General features: G+C 41.4%; 1 protein-coding gene across 5 annotated transcripts in view; it reads right to left on the bottom strand.

Annotated features, from left to right (window-relative positions):
* CDK8 (cyclin dependent kinase 8) overlaps positions 1-26,555 on the bottom strand; it is a 183,330-nt gene that overhangs the window by 14,374 nt on the left and 142,401 nt on the right. For 4 of the 5 annotated variants that reach the window (XM_039531614.1, XM_039531606.1, XM_039531599.1 and 1 more), the window contains 5 exons: positions 23,483-23,540; positions 20,476-20,607; positions 9,572-9,715; positions 6,713-6,782; positions 5,158-5,230 (listed from right to left, as the gene is read on the bottom strand). In XM_039531614.1, coding sequence (XP_039387548.1) covers positions 5,158-5,230; positions 6,713-6,782; positions 9,572-9,715; positions 20,476-20,607; positions 23,483-23,540 — 477 coding nt within the window. The remainder of the gene's footprint in view (positions 1-5,157; positions 5,231-6,712; positions 6,783-9,571; positions 9,716-20,475; positions 20,608-23,482; positions 23,541-26,555) is intronic. The other variant, XM_039531630.1, reaches the window with a different exon arrangement.

The following is a 26,555-nucleotide window of genomic DNA, read 5'->3' as shown; positions in this document are numbered from 1 at the left end:
TTGATATATATTTTAGCTCCTCTGGTGCTGACTTTTTGACCTAGGAGTGAATGGGAGGAAGGGAGAGGGAATGGGAAGCAGCTTGAGAAGGGTGGTATGGAGGTGGTAAGCGTGGCTAGTGGTTGCAGGATATCATACTGTAGAGAAATAAAACTTAACAGCTATACTTCTCCAGTTTAGATACCATTTTGAGCATGCTGAGGAGGGGGATGTTAAATGCCAAGTAGGTGGAAGAAGATTCCTTGCTCTGTCAAGTATGGTGTCAGGAAAGAAAAAGTAGTTTAAATCACCCAATGCAGTTATGTTATAAGACAGAACACAATATTTACTGGTAGAGTTCCCCTTTGCAGAAATTTCAGTCTGGCTGCTGGTAGAGATTTTTTCCACATCAGTGTGTCCACATGAGGTTCTCATGTAATGTCCAAATCTGCTGTTTCATAGTTCTTGGCTGCCCTTATAAATCATCTTCTGGTTGAAGCCCATGGCAAACATGGGGTCCAGGCTTTTGGCGGGATTTGGAGTGCTTGCCATGTTGTCTTGGATGCTTGCTGTTTTGTCTGGGGTCTTTTGTGGATAACTATCCACCACATAATTCTCAGGTTTGGTGGTGGCATTCCTTGCAAAACACAGCCAAGATCCTCAGAATATGGACAGCCAGTGGGAGCGTTTCCAGAGGTCCCTTGTGCTTAGGTACTTTTGCCAGAGCTCCTTTGTTTTGACTAGGCATTGGGACATCTCCAGGAGAGCCCCCCTCTTCTTTATTTGCTCTAATAGTATCTTGTAGATGTCTGTATTCCAGTGACTCTTCTACAGATGGGACTAGACATGCAGCTCTTCCAAAGACAGCAATCAAGTCCAGAACTTCTGTAAGGGTTTACAGAGAACCATGGGGAAGGGGGAGCATGGCTGCTATAAAGGATATGGATACTCTGGTGTGTGAAGTCAATCTTCCCCCCTGGGGCTTGTCCCAAAAGCTCTGGTGGAATTAATATGGATATCCCTGATCTTGTACCCCGATTTGACCCCTTCTTTTGGGTGTGGAAACCCAAAAACATTAGAGGTAAGAAATACAGTTAAGGTATCCAAACAACTGCTGCCTTGTAGTGATACCGTGGGAGAAGGAGAGAGAGGACAAATATAAAATATTTTGTTAGCACATCCTATTGGCCAGACCATTCACCCCTCTTCAATTAAGCTAATTTGCTCTGAACCAAAGTGATCCATTGTCTTATTGTGTGGGATACTAAAAGTGTTTATTATCAAGACCTATACTACATGGCAAGCTTGACCTACATTTTGTAGCAAGACCCCTGCAGCAGACTGGAAATGCGGCAGCTTCAGATAAATTAAAAAACTGAGGTTACTGAATTAAATATGAAAATGAATAATAGAATCACTACAGTATTCCCAGTGATATTCAATTTGATATTAAATTTATGTTATGCTGCCCATACATTTTTAATCTTAATTTTCAAAGTGTTCTAGAATTTTGTATTGGAAATGCCTAACTATACTATAGAAGCTGTCAGGAGGAAACTAGAGATTTTGGCAGATAGGTAGGGAAAAGTAGGGATTTTTGGCTCCTAGCAAGGAATGAAAAGCAGTCTGGGTTTATATGATAAGCATATTACCAAATGCTGAAGTGATCAGTAATGAATCAGTTACCAGGATTGACACTAAAATTAGATTGCCCAATTGAGATCCGAAAACTTGATAAAGTGACCTCTTTTACATACTGTAGAATTAGGATAAATTGGTGTGGGGGAGAGGGGAGGAGAAATTTTTCAGTAACTCTTAACTAGCAATTGTGCGGTACTGTAAGATTTTGTATTACCATGTGGAGCTAGCAGTGAAATCTTTGGCCTACAATAGTGTAAAATGTAGTCAAACTTGCAGGCAAAAGGCAGCAAATCTGTTCTAAAGCAGGGGTTCTCAAACTGGGGGTTGGGACCCCTCAGGAGGTCGCGAGGTTTTTACCTGGGGGGACACAAGCTGTCAGCCTCCACTCCAAGCCCCGCTTTGCCTCCAGCATTTATAATGGTGTTAAATATATAAAAGAGTGTTTTTAATGTATAAGGAGAGGTCGCACTCAGAGACTTGCTATGTGAAAGGGGTCACCAATACAAAAGTTTGAGAACCACTGTTCTAAAGGGAAAAAAAGGCATTTGGAATTATAGGAAGTATCTTAGGCCTCCAAATTCTATAAACTACAATTTACCCCATTTCAAATCGCAATAATGAGAGACAAGCACAAAAGTGATGTTGTAATGTCTGTATCACCATTTAAAACTTCATGTTCAACAGCACTTGTCAAAGGTGTATTGTTCTCTTATAGATAAGGCTGCAAGTTAGTCTCAGATTCTATGACTTTCCGTGACCTCCATAGCGGCCAGTGCGCCTGGCTCGGGGCAGCTCAGGAAGCCCCTGTGCCAGGCGCACTGGCCGCTGCTGGGACAGTCTCAGGCTCCTGTGGCTGCACACACCCCACCCCCCCCCCGCAGCAGAGTTTGGGTGTGGGAGGTGGCAGGGGCACTGGATGGGGTGAGACAGGTTCTGGGCGGCACTTACCTGGGGGACTCCACGGAAGTGGCAACACCCCCGTCCCTCAGCTCCTAGTTGGAGGTGTGGCCAGACAGCTGGAGCTTGGGTTGGGGTGGGGGGAGATTGGTGAGGTCGCGAGGCTCCCTACCTGGCTCCATGCCTGCCCCCGCCAACAGCAGCAGAGTTTGGGTGTGGAAGCGGGCAGGGGGCTAGGACACGTGACGGGGTGTGGCAGGCTCTGGGCGGCACTCACCTGAAGGGCTCCCCGGAACCACAGCCAATGGGAGCTGCAGGGGTGGTGCCTGCAGGCGGAGGCAGCATACAGAGCTGCCTGGCCACACCTCCGCCTACCAGCTGAGCGAGGGGGATGTTGCCACTTCTGGGGAGCCCCGCAGGTAAGTGCCGCCCAGAGCCCAACTCACCCTGTTGCATGCTCCAACCCCCTGCCCCCTCCTGCACCCAAACTCTGCTGCTAATTTTCAGGGGGGGGGGGGAGGGGCACGGAACCAGGTACAGAGCATGCCAGCCCTGCCAATCCCCCCCACCCCCACTCCCACCACCAGCAGGGGTATCATGCCACAAGCCACTGCCCTCTCCCTCTCCCCCAGGCTGCCCTCCCCCAAGTTTTATTCACTGGTATTTTTAGTAAAAGTAATGGAAAGGTCATGGGCTGTGAATTTTTGTTTACTGCCCGTGACCTGTCCATGGCTTTTACTAAAAATATCTGCGACTAAAACATAGCCTTACTTATAGAATCACTTACTGGTATCACTCTCACAAAAGTTACAGATGTTTTATAAAAAAATATACAATATTTACATGCAATGCCAAATATGTATTTAATTTAGATAATGTATACTTTTGCAATAACACACTACGTAAACTATCTAATTAATACAAGAACCACATTTTATGATGCTCTGTTCTCATTCCTGATATGGTAAAAATTGGGTTAATTTTATTATGAGCAAAGTGGGAAATGGCACTGGCTGCTTTGCTTATGTACAAAGATTCCCTAGTGTTTTGCATAACACTACAGACAATGTATGTATTGGGTACAAATGTCTGCACTATACAAGGCACCTAGAGGTGTGTTTGACTCATTTCTTCAAAAGTGGATTTCCAATTCAAAGAGGATAAGAAACCTGACAGTGAACAGTTATCAGGTATTATATCAAAATGATACTCTCCTCCAGAATGTAGGAATACTTCACAGTTAATAATGCATAATGACAGAGGTCTCAGTTATCTAATTAAAGTGCAAAGAACTACATGTTTGATTTGCATAGTCACTGTATTAAAAAAACTAACTGTACTGTGCTTATGAACATCTCTACTCAGATTGGCTACTGTAATCCATCTGCTGCAATTAACGCCTGTTCTCACAATTTTATGCTGTTTATCAACAACTAAAATGGTGCCTGGATTCACTCAACTTTTGGCTGAAGCAAATAAATTCCAAAGTTTTCATGAAAGTAAAAAAAAAAAAAATACCAAAGAGCAAAGAAAGCGGGGCTGTGAAATTGCCAAAAGTGTGTTGGTTTAAAACAAAAAGAGTAAAAATGCTTGGGCTTGATTATCCCATTAGTAAGCGCAACTTCAATGGGCGTTTCAAGCAACCTACGAGACACTCAGGCCCCCTTGACTCATTTCCTTCCTCTCTCATCCATCTCAACTTCTCCTCTTCCCTCCAAGGTCATGAAACCTCTTGTTCCAATATATCTTTACATTGGAAAGAAGATGCTGGAATTCTCCAAGTTAAATTGATAGACTTGTTTCTCTTTAAACCTGCTGACAGAGGTAAGCAGTACTTTATATCTAGGTTTCTTAGTTTGCCTAAATGCTCTTTAAAAATAAGCCATGTATCAACAGTTCTACAATGTATCAATTTGCAAACATAACACACAAAAATCAGTTCCTAATTCAGCAAGTAATTTAAGCAATATGACTACTTATGTCCTTATAGTTATATAAAAGCGTAAGTACATTGCAGAATCAGAGTTTTAGTGAGGAACCATTTTGGTATGCAGCTATCACAATTTATGAGAAGAACCTTTTATTAGGAAGTATCTATAAATAAGCCATTAAAAAAGAGTTGTGCATCTAGGAAGAAGGCTCTTTAAATTTTATAAACTAAACTTTCAAAGTTCAATACAATATTTCCCAGAGTACATATTTGATATGTTAAATAAGGGAAATGTTCAAATCAATATGCATCCTCTAGAATTAATGATTTTTTGTATTTATCAAAATAGATTTTAAATTTGATTTTTTAAAATACACACAAATGTAAAAGCAGTAAAGTGCATTAAAAACAGAGCTACAGTAACAAAAATAAAACCACAAATTTACCATGATTATTAAAAATAGAAAACCTGTGATGTACTGTATTCAAATGCCAATCCAGTTAAATTCTTCATGTAACCATTCTATTAGTCAGGAGCAATAAATGAGAAGTATTCTGCAGTGTTTCCAGTTCGGAAACTGTAAGTTAATAGTTTGGAGCACTGCAAATAAATTCAGTGAAAAAGCACTTGGCACCAGCCCAGACCCAAATTTGACCATTACTAACATATATGTGTTTTTTTCCAATTGATATGACTACCAGAAGCTTACCAAGTGGAATGCCTTACTATCTGGTTTAACTTTATGTTTTTCCATATATTTGATAAGGCTGCAGTTGGTATACCTGGGGGGAAGAAAAAAAAGTATTGTATACATCAGTATCAGTACTGGGCATTTTTAGAGAAAGTTAACCTAGTGCTTCTGAAAGATACCGACTGACAGCTCTGGAGACTAAAGCTGCATTTTTGTCCGTTGAACAGCTAAGGCACAGGCACCAGCACCAGATGCTTCCTTGTTGACATTAGAGAAATAACACTTTTGTTCTCCTAGCATGCTTGTAAAACATACAAAAAGACCACATACAAAAGTTCTCTTAATGATTTACATGCGTCTCAAGTACCATTTGGATTAGATTTCCTTTTCAGCAAGTTTAAATATAATTTTATCACACTGTACTGTTGTAATGCCAGCGTGCATGGAGCTTAAATATTTAGTCAGCCCTTTCAACACTGTCCTAATAATACACTGCTTGCCTTTCAGAATCTCCCAAAATTCACTGCCTTTGGGATAGGTGCCCAGAGGCAATGCAACTGCTATTGTTTAAAACATGGTAGTTTAGTCGCAAGGCTAAACTGCAACAGGTCAGAACATGAATCTGCCAGGTGAGTGTGGACACATTAAGCCATTTGTATTAAATTGTTTCTATTCAACAGGTTCAAGTAGGAACAGTTCAGTTCTCTACTGCAGACAAAGCCAAACTACTCTGTCAAGGTGACTAAACCCACTTCTAAAGAGACCCCATTGCCTTCACACCCCCCCACATTTAGCTTTGCCCTAAGTACTGAGGGTTTGTCTCCACTACTGGTAAATCGGCACTGCTGCGATCGATCCAGCGGGCATCGAGTTAGTGAGTCTAGTGAAGACGTGATAAGTTGATGGCAGAGTACTCTCCCGTCAACTTCCCTACTCCACCTCTCCTAGAGGTGGAAGCTATGTTGAAGGGAGAGCATGTGTGGTGCAGATACTGCTGTAAGTCCATCTAAGCTACTTTGACTTCAGTTACATCATCTATGCAACTTAACAAGTGTAACTTAGATCAACTTACCTCATTAGTGTAGACCAAGCCTGAGACTGCCAATTGTGCTGACAGTTTGTGTGGAAGTAGAGTCAGGCCACCAACTCTTTTCACATATTTATCACAAAGGAACAATTTTCCATCACTGTACACTTGGCACAAATCTGAAGTTGTAACATCTATGAAAGGCTGCAATTAGCAACCTCAAGAGTCATTCAGTTCCATTCACGTACATCATCAGTTTCACATCTGCCACTTTACTTCTCATTTCACTATACAGAGCTTTCTGGATAACCAGTATCTGACGTCTAACATTTTCTACACTTGAACAGCACCAGTACACTGAGTTTTAAGCATTCCGGTATCCTTATTTCCATCATCATCTAAGCCATAATAATTGCATATTAATCCTTTATCATATGACTATAAGATGGTGCCTACTATAGCAAAGTATTTTTAAATAAGGTAATTATAATTAAGATAAAATAGACAACTAATCTCTCAAAAAAGCTCAGCAAAACTTTAACTTACGTGTTTCTTCTGAAATCTTTCATTAACGTTGAATGTTCAGGCATCTTTTTTATGTCCTCCCAATCTTTATCTGCAAGATCAACATGCATTAGTACTTTCTCATATGCCTTCTTTTGTATACGGAGGAAAAGACCTCATTCAAAATCTCCTTCTAATCTTAGTTTTCTCTTCCCACATACCTGACCGGGCTTTGTCCTAGCCTCTACATTCTTTGAATACCCTCAATATCTCTTCACGGTGCACAATAATGGAACAGGTTCTGACAATGTGCCAATTAACTCCTCAATTTAAGAACCTTAAATATCATCCACAACTGCAATAATAGTTGCTAATCTATGTACAAGATTTTACATGAAACTAACATCCCAGCAGGAATTGATCATGTTCCAATTAGCATCCTTCCAGATTAGGTTTCATTCATTTATTTAAAGATGATAGTGACGTTAAGGTAGTTCAGAAAGTAGCAATACAAGATTTGATTAAGTTTCTTTTATTTTTTAAGGCGTTTGTATCAGGGTGACAATTTGATCTAACACGAAATCACACACACACACTGACAAGCCAGCTTGAGTCAGTCCCAACCCACAGGAACTACCTTCATTGCTCACTAAGATGTATAATGAGGCCCAAAGATGCAGCATACTCCACTCCTCCTAAAAAGTTGCCTTGGGCAAGTGATTCACACCAAGTAAAACCCACCAAGATCAACCACCACCACCACATCAGAGAACCCAAAAGGAAATCAGTAGCAGTATCATTTCCTTCTCTCAGCCTTTCCTGTTCTAACTGCCCCAAGTTCCTAATGGCTTAGTGGAGTGGTTCTGCGTTATCTGTTTTGCCATTAGGGTGCTTGGGATGGCATTACCCATAATTTGCAACAGCCACTGTAGCTGCAACAAATATAAAAGTTTGCAGCAGCCACTGTAGCTGCAACAAATATAAAAGTTTTAGTCAATTCTATCCCAGACACATACTACAATTGAAGGATATATGTCAGCAATGATTAAGGTATAGCAAGTACAGACTATGGATAAGGAACCTATTTCTCAATTTATTAATACATAAGGCAAAAAAAATCAAACAACTATTAAAACTATTTTAATGTGACCCTGAAGTTTGATGCATCTTTCACTTTGTAAGTAATTTTTAAGCATATAGTCAATCCCAAAGCTCCAAGTTGGTAGCTTCTTTTTCTTCTAAATTCTTTTCCTATTCTCTAGGATGGCATTTTCCATTTTCCTGCAGACAAAGAACCATGTTTCTGGCGTAGAGACTATATGACATTCTCCTGTAGCTGTGGATTTGAAAAATCTAGCCATCTGTATAATTTAGGTTTGTATTCCTGGAACTTTACAACGGTTTATAATTGCATGGCATTAATGACAGAGAATGGACATCAACCTGAAAAACTGAGGACTTTGCTGGACCATCTAGATAGAAGATGAGGTCAAAAATCTAGAACCAACTACGGCGATAATTTATCTAATTGTTTCCTGCTTTGCATGTTATCTTTATTTCCTTTCCCTCCCTCTCATATTTGTCTGTTTTTGCACCAGATTAATGGTTTTATAATGGCAAATAATACAAGAAAAGGTCTTAAAGTAATAAAATGGTAAACAATTATATTCTTGGGTAAGAAGTGGGGACCTTCACACCAAGATCAACTGTTCACACAATACAATCCAAACTTATTACAAAACATTAATACAGTACTATATATTTACATAGAACTTTACAAAGAATCTCTGCCACAAAAGAGTTTATCTTGCTTTAGATTCTAAAGACAAAAAAGAGTTTAGCAGTGAGAGAAGAATGGATTGCTTAAAGAAATCAGCTTTAAGGAGATTTTTTGAAGGAGGAAAGAGAAGGCACGAGATAGATGGGGAAAGGAAGATTGTTCCACAAGTTGGGAGTAGCATGATAGAAGGCATGAAGCCAAAAGTAGGAAATGGAAATTAAGTGATCAGAAAAACAAGAAGCATGACTAAGGGGTGAATATGAAGGTGGGGAAAAGAGTTTGAACTTCTTGTGATAAGAGGCAGGAAACCAATGAGATTCTAACAAAGTGGTGGAAGAACAAGACTATTTGTAGAAGCCTGTTGAATGGACTCTGCATGATGGAGGAAATAAACACAATCAGGAGAGAGGGATCAAATATTAAAATAAGGCCTCTATCATTTTGACAACACACCAGTAGCCACATAAACACCAGAAGACATCCCACTAACCCAACATATGTTCAGGGGTATCTAAACAAGATACTACCAAGGTTTGAGGGGGAAGGCGTAGCAAGAGGCTCGCTGTTTGGAATTTGCTTTGGGTCTGGGCTTAGGCCTGACCCTCAGTTTTCTGGTTAGACAAAAGCAGTTTTTCCAAATCAAGACACACTAGTATATTTTGTCACAACAGAAATCTGAAAATGAAAATGCAAAATCATTTATTTTTGCAATAAACAAACATTTGCAAAAGATTCACCAGTGGGTGCAATTATTGCCTACATCTGTCATTCCTCTGTAAAGTTTAAAGTATAAAAGAAACAACACCGTGGAGATACCCAGAAATACTGCTAATGTTTTTATTTCCCTGTAAGAAAATTCAATCCTTTTAAATATGGGAAAATATTGAATATACATACAGATGTTACAAAGTCAATCCTATTAGTAGAAGTAGTAATAATATAAAATTCCACTTGGTAGCAGCATTATGTTTAGACTTACTCTTGATTTTGCAATTCATGAAACAAAGATTATATTTGAACAGCTTTATTGCTTTGATCAGCTGCAACCTTCCTATGCAAAGACGGCAACAATTTCAAATACACGTATCTTGGTTTGAACAGCAGTAACCCACAATATGTACCTGCAGGAAATCCCATTACATTGAATATTCTGTCCAGCTGGTCATGGTGATAAGGATTACTAGTTTTGATGTCCTCTTGTCGACAGTGGAATATTGGCTCTGATGTTAGCAGCTCTGCAAATATACACCCTATCGCCCAAATATCTTTTTAAAAAAGGAGAAAAGAAATAAAATCAAATGGATTTTTCCAAAAGAAAACACAAATCTTTGTCAGGTACAAGTATAATTCTTAAATATCTTATAAATTCTAAGAAATAAGGCTCCTGGATGTCAAGTATTCAAGTGGAACTAGAGATTTCTATTACAAGATTGCAACACTTCAAATTTTACCTTTAGGCTGCAATCATTTGTGTACAGCACAGTAAGTAATTCATTTTGCAGAATGCACAGTAATTTTATATGATGAGAGCTGAGAAAGCATGCAATAGCTTAAAAGTTTGCAATTACCAGTCACTGGGACTAGAAGTTAGTTGACTAATAACTAAGTTGGGAGCCAACTGGGGAACTGTCTATAAATCTTAACTAAATAAACAAAGCGAATCTTGATTTTATCACTTTTCACCTTCGCCATTTCACTTTTATGTTGTATCCTTTCCCCTGCCCTTTGCCTTATTTACATTTCAAAACTTCAGAGGCCCATAGGTGCTCCTATATACTAATAAATTCCTAAAAAGGTATGTGTTCAAAAGAATTTTTCGTAAGGAAAAAATGTTGACTTTTCTCTACAAAAGCTCAGAGATAACTCACTTTCAAAACTTCATCTCCCAAACTGAAAAACATGACAGAAATAAGGATCAATCCCCCTTTTTATCTACTATTAGAATGTCATGTCACATTGCCCCTTTCAAGAGCATTAAAATTAAGAGTATATACATATACACCTCTACCCCGATATAACACGAATTCAGATATAACGTGGTAAAGCAGCACTCGGGGGAGGTGGGGGGCGGCGTCTGCTGTGCACTCCAGTGGATCAAATCAAGTTCTATATAACGCGGTTTCACCTATAACGAGGTAAGATTTTTTGGCTCCCAAGGACAGCGTTATATCGAGGTAGAGGTGTATGTACTGCTTATATACATATTTAAGATACTTTCCAAAATCAAGACATGTTTAGGAAAGACTTTTAATCTTCCTGTTGTGCCTTAGTTTGTAAACTCAGTAGATGTTGCGTTTTCTAGATCACACTTGCTATAGTGTGCATTTATAAGATATCTAACTAATGTACCGTTGTGCCGAGCAGTGCCTTGAATGAGTAATAAAAGGTCATGAACAAGGACGGAACCAAATGATATACACAGTGTAATTCCACCATTCAATTTTCACATGAAGTGAGTTTTTAATCTATATTAAAAAAAATTAATGAGCTAAAGCTGTGAGTTTTTCTGCAGCTCCATGTGCTGCGAGCAGAAAATAGATAGCTGATACATTGCTGTAGAAGGAGGAAACAATAGGATGACAAGCAAAGGTTTAGAGAAAAAGAAGAGGTCAATAGGCTAAAAAATGTATTTAATGGTGAGAATATTCTTGGTAAAAAAGCTGGCAGTAATAGTTGGTGGAATTTTTTTTAGGTGTTCAATCTAAAAAGGCTGTAAAATAATTAACATTTTCCATTGGAATTACACAAGGGTGATGTATAAGAGAATGCTTTACAGGAGCAATAATTTATGCACAAGTGTCTTAAAGTATGTCTACAATGCAATAAAACATCTGTGACTGGCCTGGCTCACGGGGCATGGGCTGCAGTGCTATAAAATTGCAGTGTAGATGTTTGGGCTTAGACTGGACCCCGCAAGTGGGGAGGGCCAGAGGTTGGGCCAGCGGCTGGGCCAGCAATGGGTGTTTTACTGCAGCATAGAACAATATCCATGTGGTTCACAGAATGATTAAAATGCACTAGTGAAAGAAGAGAAGGTCACTCACCATGTGCAGTAACTATAGTTCTTTGAAATTTGTCCCCCTATGGGTGCCCCATTCTAGGTGCGCTTTCGCCCCATGTGCCTCAGATTGGAGATTTTAGGTAGCAGTGTCTGTTCAGCCCATGCATGCACCCCCTGCAGTCTTGTGCCCTGCACGAGTGTATGTAGACTTGCATAGGCAAACCTCCCTCATTGCCTTCTCTCCTGCAAAGCCTGTTGAACTCTGAAGCAGAGAGGAGTAGGGCAGGTAATGGAGCACCCGTAGGGGGACACATCTCGAAGAACCACAGTTATTGCACAGGGTGAGTCTCCTTCTCTTCTTCTTTGAGTAGTGTCCCTTTGTGAGCTCCACTCTAGGTGACTATTGAGTAGTATCGTCTACGGAAGGGTGGGGCTTTGGAGTCAAGTCAAAGATTGAAGGTAGAACAGTAGAACCAAATATGGCATGAGAAACTCAGGCATATGTGACTACACAGGGTTCAGCATATGAATGAATGAATGAATGAATGTTCAAGTCGCAGCTCTACATATTTCTGTGACTGGGAACGTTCTTAAGAGAGTCTGTAGAGAGGGATGTCATGGAGTGACTTAATACTTCAGAGGTAGGTTGAAGATCATGAGACTGATAGCAGTAGGTAATGCAGCCAGATACCCATCTAGAGAATCTTTGCTTGGAAATCGGAGATTCCTTCGTTCTGTCTGCAATGCAGAGAAATAATCTGGGAGATTTCCTAAAGGGCTTAATCTTGTCTAAGTAAAAGGCTAATGCCCTCCTGACATCGAGTGTATGTAATGTTGCATCTCGTTTATCCCAATGTGGCTTAGGGAAGAAAACTGGAAGGTGGATAGACTGATTTATGAGGAACTCCAAACATACCTTTGTCAGGAATTTGGGATACTCTTATGATATTGTGTGATATTCTTAAAGAAGGTTGTGGGGGGTGGGGTATGCCATTTTAGCCCCCATTTTACCCACCCTTCTTTGAGCAGAAGTAATGGCTGCTAAAGGCAGTTTTCACAGACAGGGTAGCAGGGAACACGTGGCCATAGGTTCAAAGGGAGACCTTGTAAGACATTCGAGTATCAAGTTGAGGTACCATGCCAGTGGAAGGCATCTGATTAGTGGGAAGATGTTGTCCAATCCCTTGAGAAACTTCCTCATTGTAGAATGAACAAAGATGGAAAAACCTTCTACCATATGATGGAAGGCCATAATAGCTGCCAAATGCGTGTTTATGGAGTTTAAAGATAATCCTGTCATTTTTAGCTCTAAAATGTAATCTAGTACAAATGATAAGAGAGAGGATGGAGGTGAAAGATGTTTTTATGTCACACCAGTGTTTGAATCTCATCCACTTTTGAGTATATGCGTCACAAGTAGATCGTTTCCTGCTATGTAACAGCACTCTCTTTACATCCTCAAAACGGGCTGTTTCTAACCCTGCAAACCATCTAGCACAGGGGTGGGCAAACTTTTTGGCCCAAGGGCCATATCTGGGTGGGGAAATTGTTTGCAGGGCCATGAATGTAGGGCTGGGGCAGAGGGTTGGAGTGCAGGAGGGGGCTCAGGGCAGGAGGTTGTGGTGCAGCAAGGAGTCAAGGGAGGAGGTTAGGGGATTCAGGGCAGGGGGTTGAGGTGCAGGAGGGGTGTGGGGTGCGGTGGGGGCTCAGGGCAGGGCGTTGGTGCAGGACAGGTGCAGCAAGGGGCTCAAGGGAGGAGTTAGGGGGTTCAGGGAAGGGGTTGGGTGCAGGAAGGGGCTCAGGGCAGGGGGTTGGGGTGCAGGAGGGGTGTGGCAAGGGGCTCAGGGTGGGGGTAGGGGCTTAGGGCAGGGGGCTGGGGTGCAGGAGAGGGTCAGGGCAGGAGGTTGGGGTGCAGGAGGGGATGCAGAGTGCAGGAAGGGGCTCAGGGCAAGGGGTTGGGGTGCAGAAGGGATCGGCAAGGGGCTCAGGGCAGGGGGTTGGGGTGCAGGAGAGGTGAGGGGTGCAGGACGGGGTCAGGACAGGGGGTTGGGGTGCAGAAGGGATCGGCAAGGGGCTCAGGACAGGGGGTGGGGGTGCAGAGTGCGGGAGGGAGCTTAGGGAAGGGGGTTGGGATGCAGGAGGGGTGCAGCAGGGGGTTAGGGGGCTCAGGGCAGGCAGTTGGGATGCAGGGTGCAGGAGGAGCTCGGGGTGTGGGCTCCAACCTGGCGCTGTTTACCTGGAGTGGCTCCAGGGTGGCGGCGTCACGCAGCGGGGCTAAGGCAGGCTCCCTGCCTGCTTGGCCCCACACTGCTCCCAGAAGCGGACAACATGTCCGGCAGTGGCTCCTGTGGGTGGGGTGGGGCAGGTGGCTCCATTGTGCGCTGCTCTTGCCTATGGATACCACCCCCGAAGCTCCCATTGGTGCCGGATGCTTCCGGGAGTGGCGCAGGGCCAGGGCAGGCAGGGATCCTGCCTTAGCCTTGCTGCACCATAGGGCTGGCAATCCCGTAGTTTGCCCTCCCCTGATCTAGCAGTCATGCCTTGAGCAAAAGAACCCCAAGGTTGGGATGATGGATTTGACCAGCATCCTGAGAGAGAAGATGGAGGACAGTCTGGAGAGTGATCAATTGACAAGCAGTGAGCTGATACAGGTAAAGAAACCATGTTTGTCTTGACCATGTCTGAACAAAGAGAATAACTTTGGCTTTAGCTTTCCTTATCTTGAACTGCACCTTGGATATGAAGGAAGTCCGGGAAAATGCATACAGAAGGCTTGGACTCTAACGAAGGAGAAAGGCATCTCCCAGGGAGCGGTGATCCAGACTTCCTCAAGAGCTTCTTGCCCTTGGCTGGGGAGAACAGATCTATCACGCCCCAACACTAAAATATGTAGTGGAGTATAGTGGTATCTGTCTCCCATTCATGATCTTACGAGAGGTGTCTGCTGAGAGCATCCACTGCATTGTTTTGTATGCCCAGAAGATAAGTTGCTGAAATGTTGATTTAGTTTCATATGCACCAATTCGGTGCAAAAGGAAGACAATCTTGCTACCCCTTGACAGTTTATGTAAAACATGCATGACATATTGTCCATCATGATCTTTAGGCATTTGCCCTGGTCAGTGGGAGGAAATGGATACAGGCATTTCTGATGGCTTTGAGTTCCAGCAAGTTGATGTGAAGTGTGGACTCGAGAGGAGACCACCTGCCTTGAATAGTGTGAACATCTAGGTGAGCTCCCCGTCCCAGTAGCAGTGCATCCATTGTTATTTCTGATGCTGGAGATGGCTGAGGAAAGGGGATCCATGAACAAACATCATGTGGCATGGAGAGTTGTTTGCTTGACGAATCAACAGTTCTGAGCCAGCCCTTGGAGGCAGTGCATGTGAAGACTTGCATGATTTACCATGAAGGTGCCAGCTGCAATATGTCCCAATAACTGGAGATAATTCTTGGCTGATATTTCAGGCCTGACTTGGACTATAGTGCCTAAATTGGTTATGGTTATGAACCTGTGTGAAGGAAGGAATGCATTGGCTGTTACTGCATCAAGGCAAGCTCCTATGAACTCCAGAGTTTTCACCAGAGTTAAGGTGGACTTTCGGATGTTTAATTGTAGTCCCAGCCTGAGAAACAGGTCTATGGCCCTCTGAGTGGCTGTTAAAGCATTGTTAAAAAGACCACTCTTTGAACAGGCAATCATTTAGGTAGGGGAAAAAAATCACAGTTCCTTGTCTGTGAAGATGAGCCGCTACCACAGAAAGAACTTTTGAGAACAGCCTGGGTGCAGACCAGAGACCGAACGGGAGTACCATGTATTGAAAGTGCTCTTGACCCAGAGTGAAGTGTAGGAAACTTCTGCGCTGGGGTGGATTGCTATACGGAAGTAAGCATCTTCAAGGTCGAAAGCCAAGAATCAATCCCCTTGGTTCAATGATGGAATTATTGCTGCAAGAGTTACCATTTTGAACCTCTGAATCTTCTGTTGAGTAATCTTAGATCTAGAATAGGTCTCAACCATCTCTCTTTTTTGGAGCCAGGAAGTACCTGGAATAAAATCCGTTCCCTCTGTGTTACATGGAAACTGGTTCTATAGCACTCAGATTTAGGAAAGTGTCAATTTCATGTTGCAAAAAGTGCTTGTGAGAGGGGCCCCTGAACAGGCCTGGGGAAGAGGGTCGTATTCAGGGAGGGAGGTAAAGTGGATGGAGCATCCTGTTGAAATGACCTCTAACACTCGCTTGCCCATACTGATTATGATGGTATATACAACTATGGTCACCATTTTTATGAGACTATGATAAATTTTATAAAAAGTATGCCTTGTGAAGTATCATTTGAAATATCAATCTGCTAAACATTATTGTCCTGGTAAAATAAATGTATCAACATTGTATGTGAAGCTATAAGATTCTACTATGTATCATTCCTGTCACATTCTCCAAGTTTCAGAAAAGCAGGTCCAAACCAGTTTCTCAAGAACAAAGGACAGACTAACACCCAGAGATGTTAAAGGGCTATCACCTGCTTAAGTAGTCATTCTCCAGTAACGGGGAAGGTATAAACAAGAAATTTACATTCCATCACAAGGATGGTTCAAACCTCACATCCACAACAGACTGAGTGTCACCATGACTCAGCAAGGATGTTTCTAGCACAAAAATATTGAATTATAAAGAGGGAAGGAAAACATTTGACTTCACTCCTCCTCCTCCCATGTCTCTGCTCATGACATCAATGAATTCATGAAGGACACTGAACTAAGGGGGAGGAGTGTCAGGCTGAAAGGAGGCCCAGCCTATACAATTTACCATAATGTATGGTGAAGAAAACCTTTGCTTTGAATTTGTTAAATTAGCCATTAAGTTGTGTTTTAGCTTTTATTTCTTTTTGTAACTGATCCTTTTATGCATCATTACTTGTAATCACTTAAAATCTATCTTTCTGTAGTTAATAAACATATCTTATTGTTTTAGCATAACCAATGTGTTGGATTAAAATATGTGGGAAACTCCATACAGGATAACAAGATTGGAACATATTCTCCTTTGATGAAATGATGGACTTTCTAAGAGCTTGCATTATTCAGTAGCGTTCTGGACATTTCTGGGGGGAAGTCTGGGACTAGAGAGATTGCAGTTTAATTCATGAGTGGCTAGTTAGCAGTACTCGATACTGTATAGCTAGGAGTGGTTTTACATTGTAGAGGCTATGTATGAACAGGCCAGGAGTGGATGTTCTTACAGCAAAGCAGTGTAAGAGGCACCCCAGGCTGGAGCACTGAGGGGACACAGCTGTTCAACAGTTCAGACTGTACTCGGGGGGATGTCACAGTGATATGTTCCCAATTCTGATGGAAATGAAAAAGGCGGTCACCAAAGCACAAGAGACATCAAGACTGTTGCAGCAGATAAGAGCGGGGGGTAGTAACTCAGCACCTCACCAGCCCTTCAAAATTGGTGTTTTGAAGTTGTGGGTTGTGAGGTTGATGTTTGAGAAGTAGCTGGTCTCCTCTCCTGGAACTGCTCTCGCTTATGCTGGGGTACGTAATGTTTCTGGGAAGCAGGAAGCTGGGTGGGACAAGATTTCTGTGCCATCTGGGCCTTACTGAACTTTCTTTTTTATGCAGAGGTGTAAATTCCCAGAGAGTGCAAGGTGGCTGTTGAGTCTTTTAAGACATGCAGAGATTTGATCACTTTTTTTTGCAAACAACTATGATCCATCAAAATGAAGATCCTCAAACAAATTTAGGTTTTCTGAGGGAAGTCCCAAGAGCTGAACCCAAGAGGACCGCCTCATGTCTAACACCCTGGAGATTGAATAAGCAGCTGTATCAGCGGCGTCCAGAGAGGCCTGCAGAGATGTTCTTGCAAACAGTTGGCCCTCTGCAATGATCGCCTGGAATTGCTCCCTCTGGTCTGCTGAAAGATGCTCAATAAAAGCATTCAATTTTGAATACTTAGCATGGCTGTATTTCACCATAATGGCTTGATAATTGGTGATCCTAAATTTCAAGATAGCCAATGAATATGATTTATGGACAAATAAATCAAGACGCTATAGGTCTCTATTATATCAAGTAGATTTAGCATGGTGCCGTCTGCCACGTTCATTCACAGCATAGACTACACAGGAGTTGGATTTGAAAATAATTCAGAGTCCTTAGAGGAAACATAGTATTTGTTGTCTGCCCTCTTACAGGTAGGTGGTATTGTGGCTAGGGGTATGCCAAATTATTTTTGCAGGGTGTAGGCCTCATTAATGATGCAGACAGACGAAGTGTGCAGAATGTCAAGTGTGCTGCAATTCCTTAGCTTCCTCCAGGGAATTTGCAAGGAGACGCTATTCTTTTAATGAGATCCTGGAACCATTTAAAATCGTTGGCCAAGGACAGTATAGGAGGCATGACAGCTTCATCCGGGGATGAGGAAGAGAAGTAGTTGACCTGTTCGGAGACCACTGTATGGGAGAATCCCCTGGCTCGGGTCAGAAGCTGGTTAGAGCGAACTCTCTACCATGAGGAGATGTAGTTTAAGTTCCTGGTTCTTTCTGGCCCTTGATTGTAACTGTAGACAGAAATTACACTTTTGCAGAACGTGTGACAGCCCCAGGCACTGAACACACTGGAAGTGTCCGTGACTGACCGGGATAGACTCTCAACATGAAAGGCAAAGTTTAACCCTGGGCCCGGGAGAACCGGGCACACCCTCCTAGGCTTTAAGTTCCCCCAAGGGGGTGGGGGGGGAAGGTGAAGGGACAATAGTCCTTATCCTAATAAGATAAGTAATATTTTTTTAAAAAAAGATAGTTTGTTTTTTAATCTATAAAATTACTACGGCTACCAACACAAAGGAAACTAAGAACTAACTCTAACTAGTAAGAACAAGAGAAAAATACGGTTGAGGTAAGCTCAACTCAGATACTGCTGAGACGCCACCTCAGGTCGAGGCAGCTGAGAAAGACTTGAGGGCGGTTTGCCCACGCAGCTCTATATAGCCTCAGTACAGGGCATGAGGCTGCAGGGGTCGCATACATGAGCCAAATGGACATTGCTACCTAAAATCTCTAATCTGAGACATGTGGGGCACAAACGCACCTAGAGTTGAACACCTCTCGGGACACTACTTGAAGAAGTCTTTCTTAAGAGGGTTGCAACCTTTGGTAACTCCCTCTAGCAAGCCAAGTAGTCAAAGACAGCATAGAATGGAGAATTCCAGTCCCACCCACCTTTTTTTTCCTTCTGTGCCTCTATCATTCTTTTTAAAAGCTATTAAAAGCCCTAAAGAGAACTTCATACTGCTGTCAAGCCTGCTCTGTGATAGTTTGTACCACTGCCACACAGTCTCCTCTCTCTTATGTTTGCCATTTTTCACAGACTGACAGCAAGTGCTGACTGTGGCAGAGTAGATTCAGCAGTGCCATGCTGGAGCTGTTCAAAGCAGATCAATACCAGCAGGGGCAATACTAGGAGGAAAGTGACTTCTCCCAAGTTTGGTGCTTCTTCTAGATAGACTTGAATGGAGGAAGAACCTATCTTTCTATTGCTAATAACTTATCTTTAACTGCACTGAGTTAAAACTTCTGGGTGGCAACCCTCCTATTGAATAGCAGGTTTAAACAAGTCTCATTTTTCACAAGAAAATGCAAAGGTTTCTTCGGGGAAAAAGAAAACAAAAAATAGTAAATGAAAGGTGTGTCACAGCCACATCAATCTTGTCAGCTGCAGAATAGTTTCAGTGCAGCTAGTACTGTCTCCAGTCTATACATTTCATAAATTGAAATATTGCTTTATGTATTTGTTATACTCCAAGTCAGTGGTCCCCAACGTGGTGCCCGCAGGCACCATGGCGCTCGCCTAGTGCCCAGCAGAGGAGAGAAGCCACGGCCCCGTGCCAGTGTTCTCTGACCCTGGCAGGCACAGGGCTGCGGCTTCTCTCTGGCTTCTCCGGGGCTGCAGGCTGCAGACGCCATTGTTCTCGGTCCCCGGCAGATGCGGGGCCCACCTAGTGCCCAGCAGGGGAGAGAAGCCAGGGCCCCCCGCCTGCTGGGGACAGAGTACTCCGGAGCTGCAGGCGCTGGTGTTCTCTGTCCCTGGCAGGCACCGGGCTGCGGCTTCTCTCCGGCTTCTCCAGGGCTGCAGGCTGCGGGTGCCGGTGTTTTCGGTCCCCGGCAGGCGCGGGGCCACAGCTTAAGCCAGAGAGAAACCGCAGCCCCACACCTGCCGGTGACAGAGAACATCAGGGCTGCAGGCTCCATTCTATGTTAAAGTAAGAATAATAAATATATTTGGACCAGCAGTTCAACAATGTTTTACTTTTTTAAAATAAATAAGATGAAAACTGTTTATGATATTTATTTTGTAAAAGCTCCTTAATTTTTCTTACAGGTAGATAAAAAAGAGCAAATTCACATGGTAGGTGAAAGAGTAATTGCCGAATAATTTAATTAATATCTTTTACATGTAAAATTACCCTTTTTATCGTATGGATTCATATATTATGTAATATTAAATATGATGTTTTTGTATTATTTAATGTACAAATACAAAATAAGCCTTGAAAAATTGTTGGCGCCCGCCAGACTCTTCTGAAAACATGAATGTGCTACTAGCCACAAAAAGGTTGGGGACCACTGCTCTAAATAGTAAAAACCCAAAGTAATAAAACTAAAGTACTCTGTTCCCTGCTGTCATTTTCTGGATTTTGACAATTTTAAGGTGTGTGTCAATATTTCATTCTATTGCAAGTAGTAATATGCTTTTTGAAATTTCTAGTGATAAGAAACTAAATAAAATTATACATCAAGGGCATTGAGTTTATGATGTTTACTAGTCAGGAAAGAGTTTTAAGAATAGTATTTAAACTAAATAAAATGTCAGTGATTAATGTTTCCTCATGTAATTCAATGGTGTACTTTTCCACCTGTGTTTTCTCCCATACTTGCATTCACATGCCAACGTTTCAGTAATTCAGGTATATTTTGCCTAAGTAACACGTTAGTAAACTGGTACTTAATTTTACTTACCAATAGCTTTGGTATAATGCCTTGCTCCAAGAAGTAATTCTGGAGCTCGATACCAGAATGTTACAACTACTGGATCCAAGTCTGCTAAAGGCTTCAGAGGTGAATTAAATAATCTGGCAAAGCCCATATCAGCTGCAAAATTTAAAAAAAAATGCTTTAAAAAGTTAAGAAAACTTCACATTGATCAAATGAAATGATTGAGCTCATTTGTTAGAAGAACCAACATTTTGCTAAAAAGCAAACACACTGTAGTAAATATGAATCCTGATAGTCTAACTTTGCCATTTCCTTATAGTTTATGTTGCAATTATTCAGCATCATCACCTATGAAGTATATCATTATAAATCATTACTAAAGCAAGGCATTTAGAATCAAAGAATTTACCACTGTTCTGAAAAAAGCATGCCAACTCGTGTAGCTCTCAGAACATTGGGTAAGTCCTTATTGGCTAGCCAGGGGGTCAGTTTTCTGCCTGATGGAATATTCTATTATCACAGGGCTGTTTGTTCAGGAAACATTAAAGCGGGGGAAATGGGTGAAATAGTAATTCTGTAAAGGTTAGAATGATTTATAATACATACATATATGACACAAGAACTACCTATGAAAAGCTGGTTGCAATTGAAGCAGGGTTTCCTTCATGCCCCAAACAAGAGGTGATTCCAATCATGAGGGTATCTTCTTCCCTGAAAGCCTCCTCTCAATTTAAATTGGTCACAAAGTATCACCAGTACCAAGATGAAACCATTTAAGCTATGCTTTTAAAATGTCTTCCATTTTGGGAAAATTTCCCTTTACTAATAAAACCTTAAGAAAAATATTCTGACTAAACTGCTTGTTGGGATTTGTAATCTACACAGAACTATCTGAACTGACCAGAATTTAGATGGTACAGGACAAGATGGACAGAGGATAGAGAAATGGGTATTACCACTAAATCAGGTTTTCGAAGTTCCAAACACCGAAGAATTTGGCATGGTGGAGTGGGAGCCTATATATACTGAGTAGGACTGGGGAGGAGTGTGAGGCCTATAGCAGTTTTGAGAGAGAAGGGGTTAAACCCATGCCACATGTAATAACTCAGCTACTGAGGAAAACTTGCAGAGTAAATACTCATATCTAATTTTGCTCCACAATCTAAGGTAACTATTTGCCTCTATGTGCCTCCCTACTTTAAATTATTTTATTGCAATTAAAATGAGACATTTTATAATTTTCTATATTAAAAATCAAGATAACCCATGATATGAATTCATAGATATCTATGAAAAAATGTGGAAAAATATCCAGTAAAAAGTGGAGTCGAAATAGCATAAAAAGCCTATAAAGCTTATTTTATGTTAAATATACCAGTTATGTATTTTTTAAAAAAGTATTAATACTAGAAGAGTGGAAGCCCTTGATATGGGGATACGTATGCATTCTTTTCCTACTGTTGCAAAAACATGTTTAAAAATTGCAAATTTTTTCAAACTGATAACACACCTAGAAATAAAGGCTTTTCTACTGTTGGGACTGGATGGCTCAGGGGACTGGTGAGCGGATGCAGAATCTTTCACCTGTCCATCAGCAACGTCTGACTAAATTTAGTAGAAATCTAAAGTTATTACCAAATGACTTCGCACGTAACTACCACTTGCTAAATAAGTTGGTGGTCTGTGAGCAAATACTAATAGATAATTGTCTACATCACAAAAATCACCAACACAATTGACACTGAATGTGCCTGGAGACTGACCTACACACTCAGTCTTGGAAGTGCATGCTCCATAAAGATTAAGGTAATGGGAAGAAATGTTCACAAACAGCTGTCCATGCTGTTTTGCAGATAGAAGACCTTGGTCTCTATCATCAATCTTACACCTCTAAAGGGTGCTAAAATTTTAAGGGGTGGGATTTTCTGACGTGCTCAGCATTGAGCTAATTCTACTCCTACTGAAGTCAATTCCCATTGACCTCAATGGGAGCAGAGTTAGGCCAGTGACGAACACCTCAGGAAAATTCCACCCTTGATTAGCAAATTAGTGATTAACAGTTGGTGTTTCAGATAAACAAAACCACCAAAGAATACAGAGTGACACTGTGGAAGAATCATCTCATAAAAGAAAAAGTCAGAGGGAAGTTAAAAACAATCTGTTTAAAAAAAAATTCTGCCAAACTGGACTGCCTGACTATAATATTAGTATAACAATACAGGGTGTGCATTAGAAGGCTATTGGTGCATCAATGATGAACTAGTGCATGCCACAGTATGGCTCATTACTGTTAGACTATGGTTAGATTATTTTTAGTTACTTTTTAAAATAGACTTTATAGAACAATTTGGAGATTCTGCAAATTATCCTTTCACTGAGAAAAGTGGTTCACACCGGAAGATAAAATAGTGGGAAAGTTTCAGTTTCTTCCCCCCACCCTACTTCCCTCTCACCATTTTGAATATATTTAGAGTTAGTTCTTATCAAATGTCTCTCTCTCAAACAACATTTTCTGCACTTTTTAAGACTCCTGTTGCTTCCTGTGTCTCCCAGAAATCTGGCCACCCTTTCAAGGGCAGTTCATAAATCAACAGTCACTCTCACTGTTATTTTAAAATTTAATATTCGGAATAGTGGACAGTTCCCTATTTAGATTTTACAATACAGAGCAAGTTAGTGTCTTGGCACTTTGGTGGTAAAAGGAGGTCATTTAAAATCTCACTTATTTTCCTTCATTCTTCCAAGCTACCGTTATCTTTGTCCCATATTAATTCCCCTCCCAGTACGCACCCATATAATATAATGGCATAGAGATTTTTTCCCCCTTTTCATTGATGAGGCTGTAGCTGTGCATCACTGGGAATTGGTGCACAGGTGTATACCAAAAAGCCAGTCACTCAGAATAGCTTTTGATAAAGTTTCCAGACACATACTAATATAATTTTAAGTAACTATCTTAAGTGATGCAACTGCACCTTCAGAACATTCTAACTTAAATGCTACACTGGGACTTATCAAAGATATAACATACCAATTTTTACTCTTCCTCGCTCAGGACCTTCACCCATAACTAAAATATTAGCAGGTTTCTGTGGAAAAAAAATAAATATACAATACATATACCAAGATAAACCTAAATAACATTTGTCTCTGAAACAATACATTAGCTTTGTTTCACCAGTTTTAAACCAAATGCAGCATGATAAAGTCATAGATGTTTACTTTGTGATAAAGCTGTGGAAGTATCCAAAACACAGGCTTTCCTTTGCTACCTCTGCCTCTCAGGTTTTCCCTCACAATCTTTTTTTTTTCCAGGGCTTTTTAAATTATGTTCCCCAGACTAACTGCCTTTGTGGAGTCTTTCTTCCACCCGCAATAGCAAGCAAGCAAGCAAGCATGAGCCTTCAAGATTTCCAGCAACATCACTCTATGAACTGGTCAGCTCACCAGGGTGCACATCTGGTGCTTCACTGCCTTTTCCCCATCCCACTTGAAAAACAACAACAAAGAATCTGGGTGTAAGATGTCATCTCTGCAACACATGTTTGGCCAAGGGTCATTAGGCACATCTTCAGACATACATTTTACATTAACAAGAAAAATCTCAAGATACAGGTTGAATATCAGTCACTATATAAATATATATTCCACAGAAAATCTACATAACCCATCTAAATTTACTATCCCAGATTGATATAATACACTAATTCAGCCAGCTTTAAGACTTAAAATAAAAGAATATCCTTAAAACTATTGTCTAAATACTTCTCCCACTGCTATAATGGCCACCAAATATTAAGAAGTAGGACTCGACTCTTCCTTTTCTCTATACTAAGGAAATGAATTAAAACATTATACTACAAAAGTAGCGTAGTCGAGCATAAACTCAGGTACACTGAATTTACCCGCTTCTAATTTGGGAAATAAAGAGTTAAGTTTAGGTTAGTTTACTCACTTTTTTTTTTTTTATACACACCACTGATAACAGACCTATAGGGACATTTACACTCCACTCTCCTTCTGGTGGCATGTAGAGTGCATACCCTGCACGCAGCTCTTGTATGGGTATAAGCAGCAGTGTAGGTGGTGAGGCACTGCTTAGGTGAGTAAAGATACACCTGAACAAAGTGGGTATGAACTGTACATGCTCAAGCAGTGCTATCCCATCTAGACTGCTATTTTTAACAGGAAAAGACTCCAGCAGCTCCACACAGCCAGGTCCCTTTCACTGATGTGTGTAGCTACACACCACATTGTAGAGGCAGCCTACTATTCACATACCCTATATGCTGCCACCGTGAAGCTAGATTACTCCCAGATTAGCTGTGAAGTTAAATTACTCCGAGGGGAATTCTGCACCACTGCACATACGCAGAATTCATGTCCCCCATAGATTTTTTTTTCCCCACAGAGCTGGAACTGCGGTTACATTTTTTGCCCACCAGGGGCTGCTGTGACAGCAGAAAAGAGAGCAGCCAGCCCACAGAGAGGATGCATCCCTCACAGAAGAGCCAGATGGAGGCAGCATGGGACAGACAGAGAGGGGCACACCGGGCTACTGGGGGTCACAGACCGGGGTTCAGAAGATCTGGGGGGGGGAACAGACTGGGATGAAGGCTCAGGTGCTGAACAGGGGGCGGGGGGTGCTGCAGGGCCATATGGGGATGGGGGAGGAGGGGCTGCAAGGACACACTGGGACAGGGGCAGATGTGTCTGACTGAATGGGAAAGGCTAGGAGTCTGCCACAGTCTGCATAGGGGAGGCTCCCAAACTCTCTAACAATTCCTCCGCCCCCAAAAAACCTATTCCATTCTTCTCCCACTCACAACCAACAACCCTCCAGGTTCCCTTGCAGGCTCCTTCCCAATAATTGCTTCCCTCACTCTGAGCTCCTCCGTTACCCCTGACTCCCCCAAGTCTTGCAGTGCTCCTGAAGGATGCAGGGAAATAAGTTTCCATATTGTAGTTTAAATGAATTACTAGAGCTGTCAATTAATTCCCCCAGGAGTACTAGATGTAGTCACAGAATTGGGCTGCTTATCATTATGACCCTTCAATTCTTAATCTTGGTAGTTTTTCCCCTGTCTCTGCCACCATTTTCTCAGGTCTTCATACGAACAATGTGTTTTATACACTAGTGTCTGCCTTGCAATCAGATGGGCACAGATTCCTCAAATGCTAACGTTTTTTGTGGGTGAATCAAAGCTGCATTAAAATAAAAAACATGTTACATGATTTGAGAAAAATCCAGAAAAATGTAAAGACTTAATGAGGTCCCCTAATAGTGGGTGATTTTATATAAGAACTTATACTGCAATACCTAGCCAGAAGGTGGTAACAGGTAATTTAACAGTCAGAACTCTCGCTTTGAATTTCCTGGTTTAAGCCACTGCAAAGAGGACAATTTGCTACTCCCCCTCCCCCTCCCCACACACACCCCCCAACAAGGAAATCTCAGCTGTATAAGAATTAATATGGTTGTTCCCAATAGCTCTGAAGAGGGGACTACAGTTTATCACATAAACATGCTTTTAGGCAAGTTTTAAAATTTTCATTATTGAGAATATTGGAGCCATCATCACACTTGTGAAAAAACATATTTATGATTTTTTAAATGAATTTTTAGCAGCATCTCAAAATATTAGGATAATATAAAATAAGGCACATTAAAAACATAAGTACCTCAAGACAATTTATTTGCAGGATTAATAATTATTTCCTATAAAAGGCTCCAACAAAGCTTTATTAGTGTAACTGCATAGTAATCATGCATGCAAGGTATCAACAGACTGCAGGAATGAGTGATTACATCTTTTTTTCTGTGGACAAGTTAAAAAAGAAGAGGTTATTTGAGGAGTGTAATAAAGCTGTAAATTTTCAATGAGGTGAGGTATGTTCCATTGTCTTGCTGTTAGAAAGGTAAACTTTTACACTATAAATCACCTAGTGCTGTACTAGTATAATAATATGCAGAAAAGCTTGCATAAGGAGAAGATATGTGGGTTACATTACTGCAATGTGTAAGTACCTCAAAAAGGAGCATTAAACACGGCTGAATTTTTTTTTTTTTTCCAAACTGTAGTCCTGGAACTTTAAAAGCATCC

This window comes from Mauremys reevesii, linkage group 1, assembly GCF_016161935.1.
Source record: "Mauremys reevesii isolate NIE-2019 linkage group 1, ASM1616193v1, whole genome shotgun sequence".
In the NCBI taxonomy this organism is placed as follows: Eukaryota; Metazoa; Chordata; order Testudines; family Geoemydidae; genus Mauremys; species Mauremys reevesii.
The sequence above is the reverse complement of the archived record's forward strand: the minus strand, read 5'-3'. Positions and strand labels throughout refer to the sequence as shown.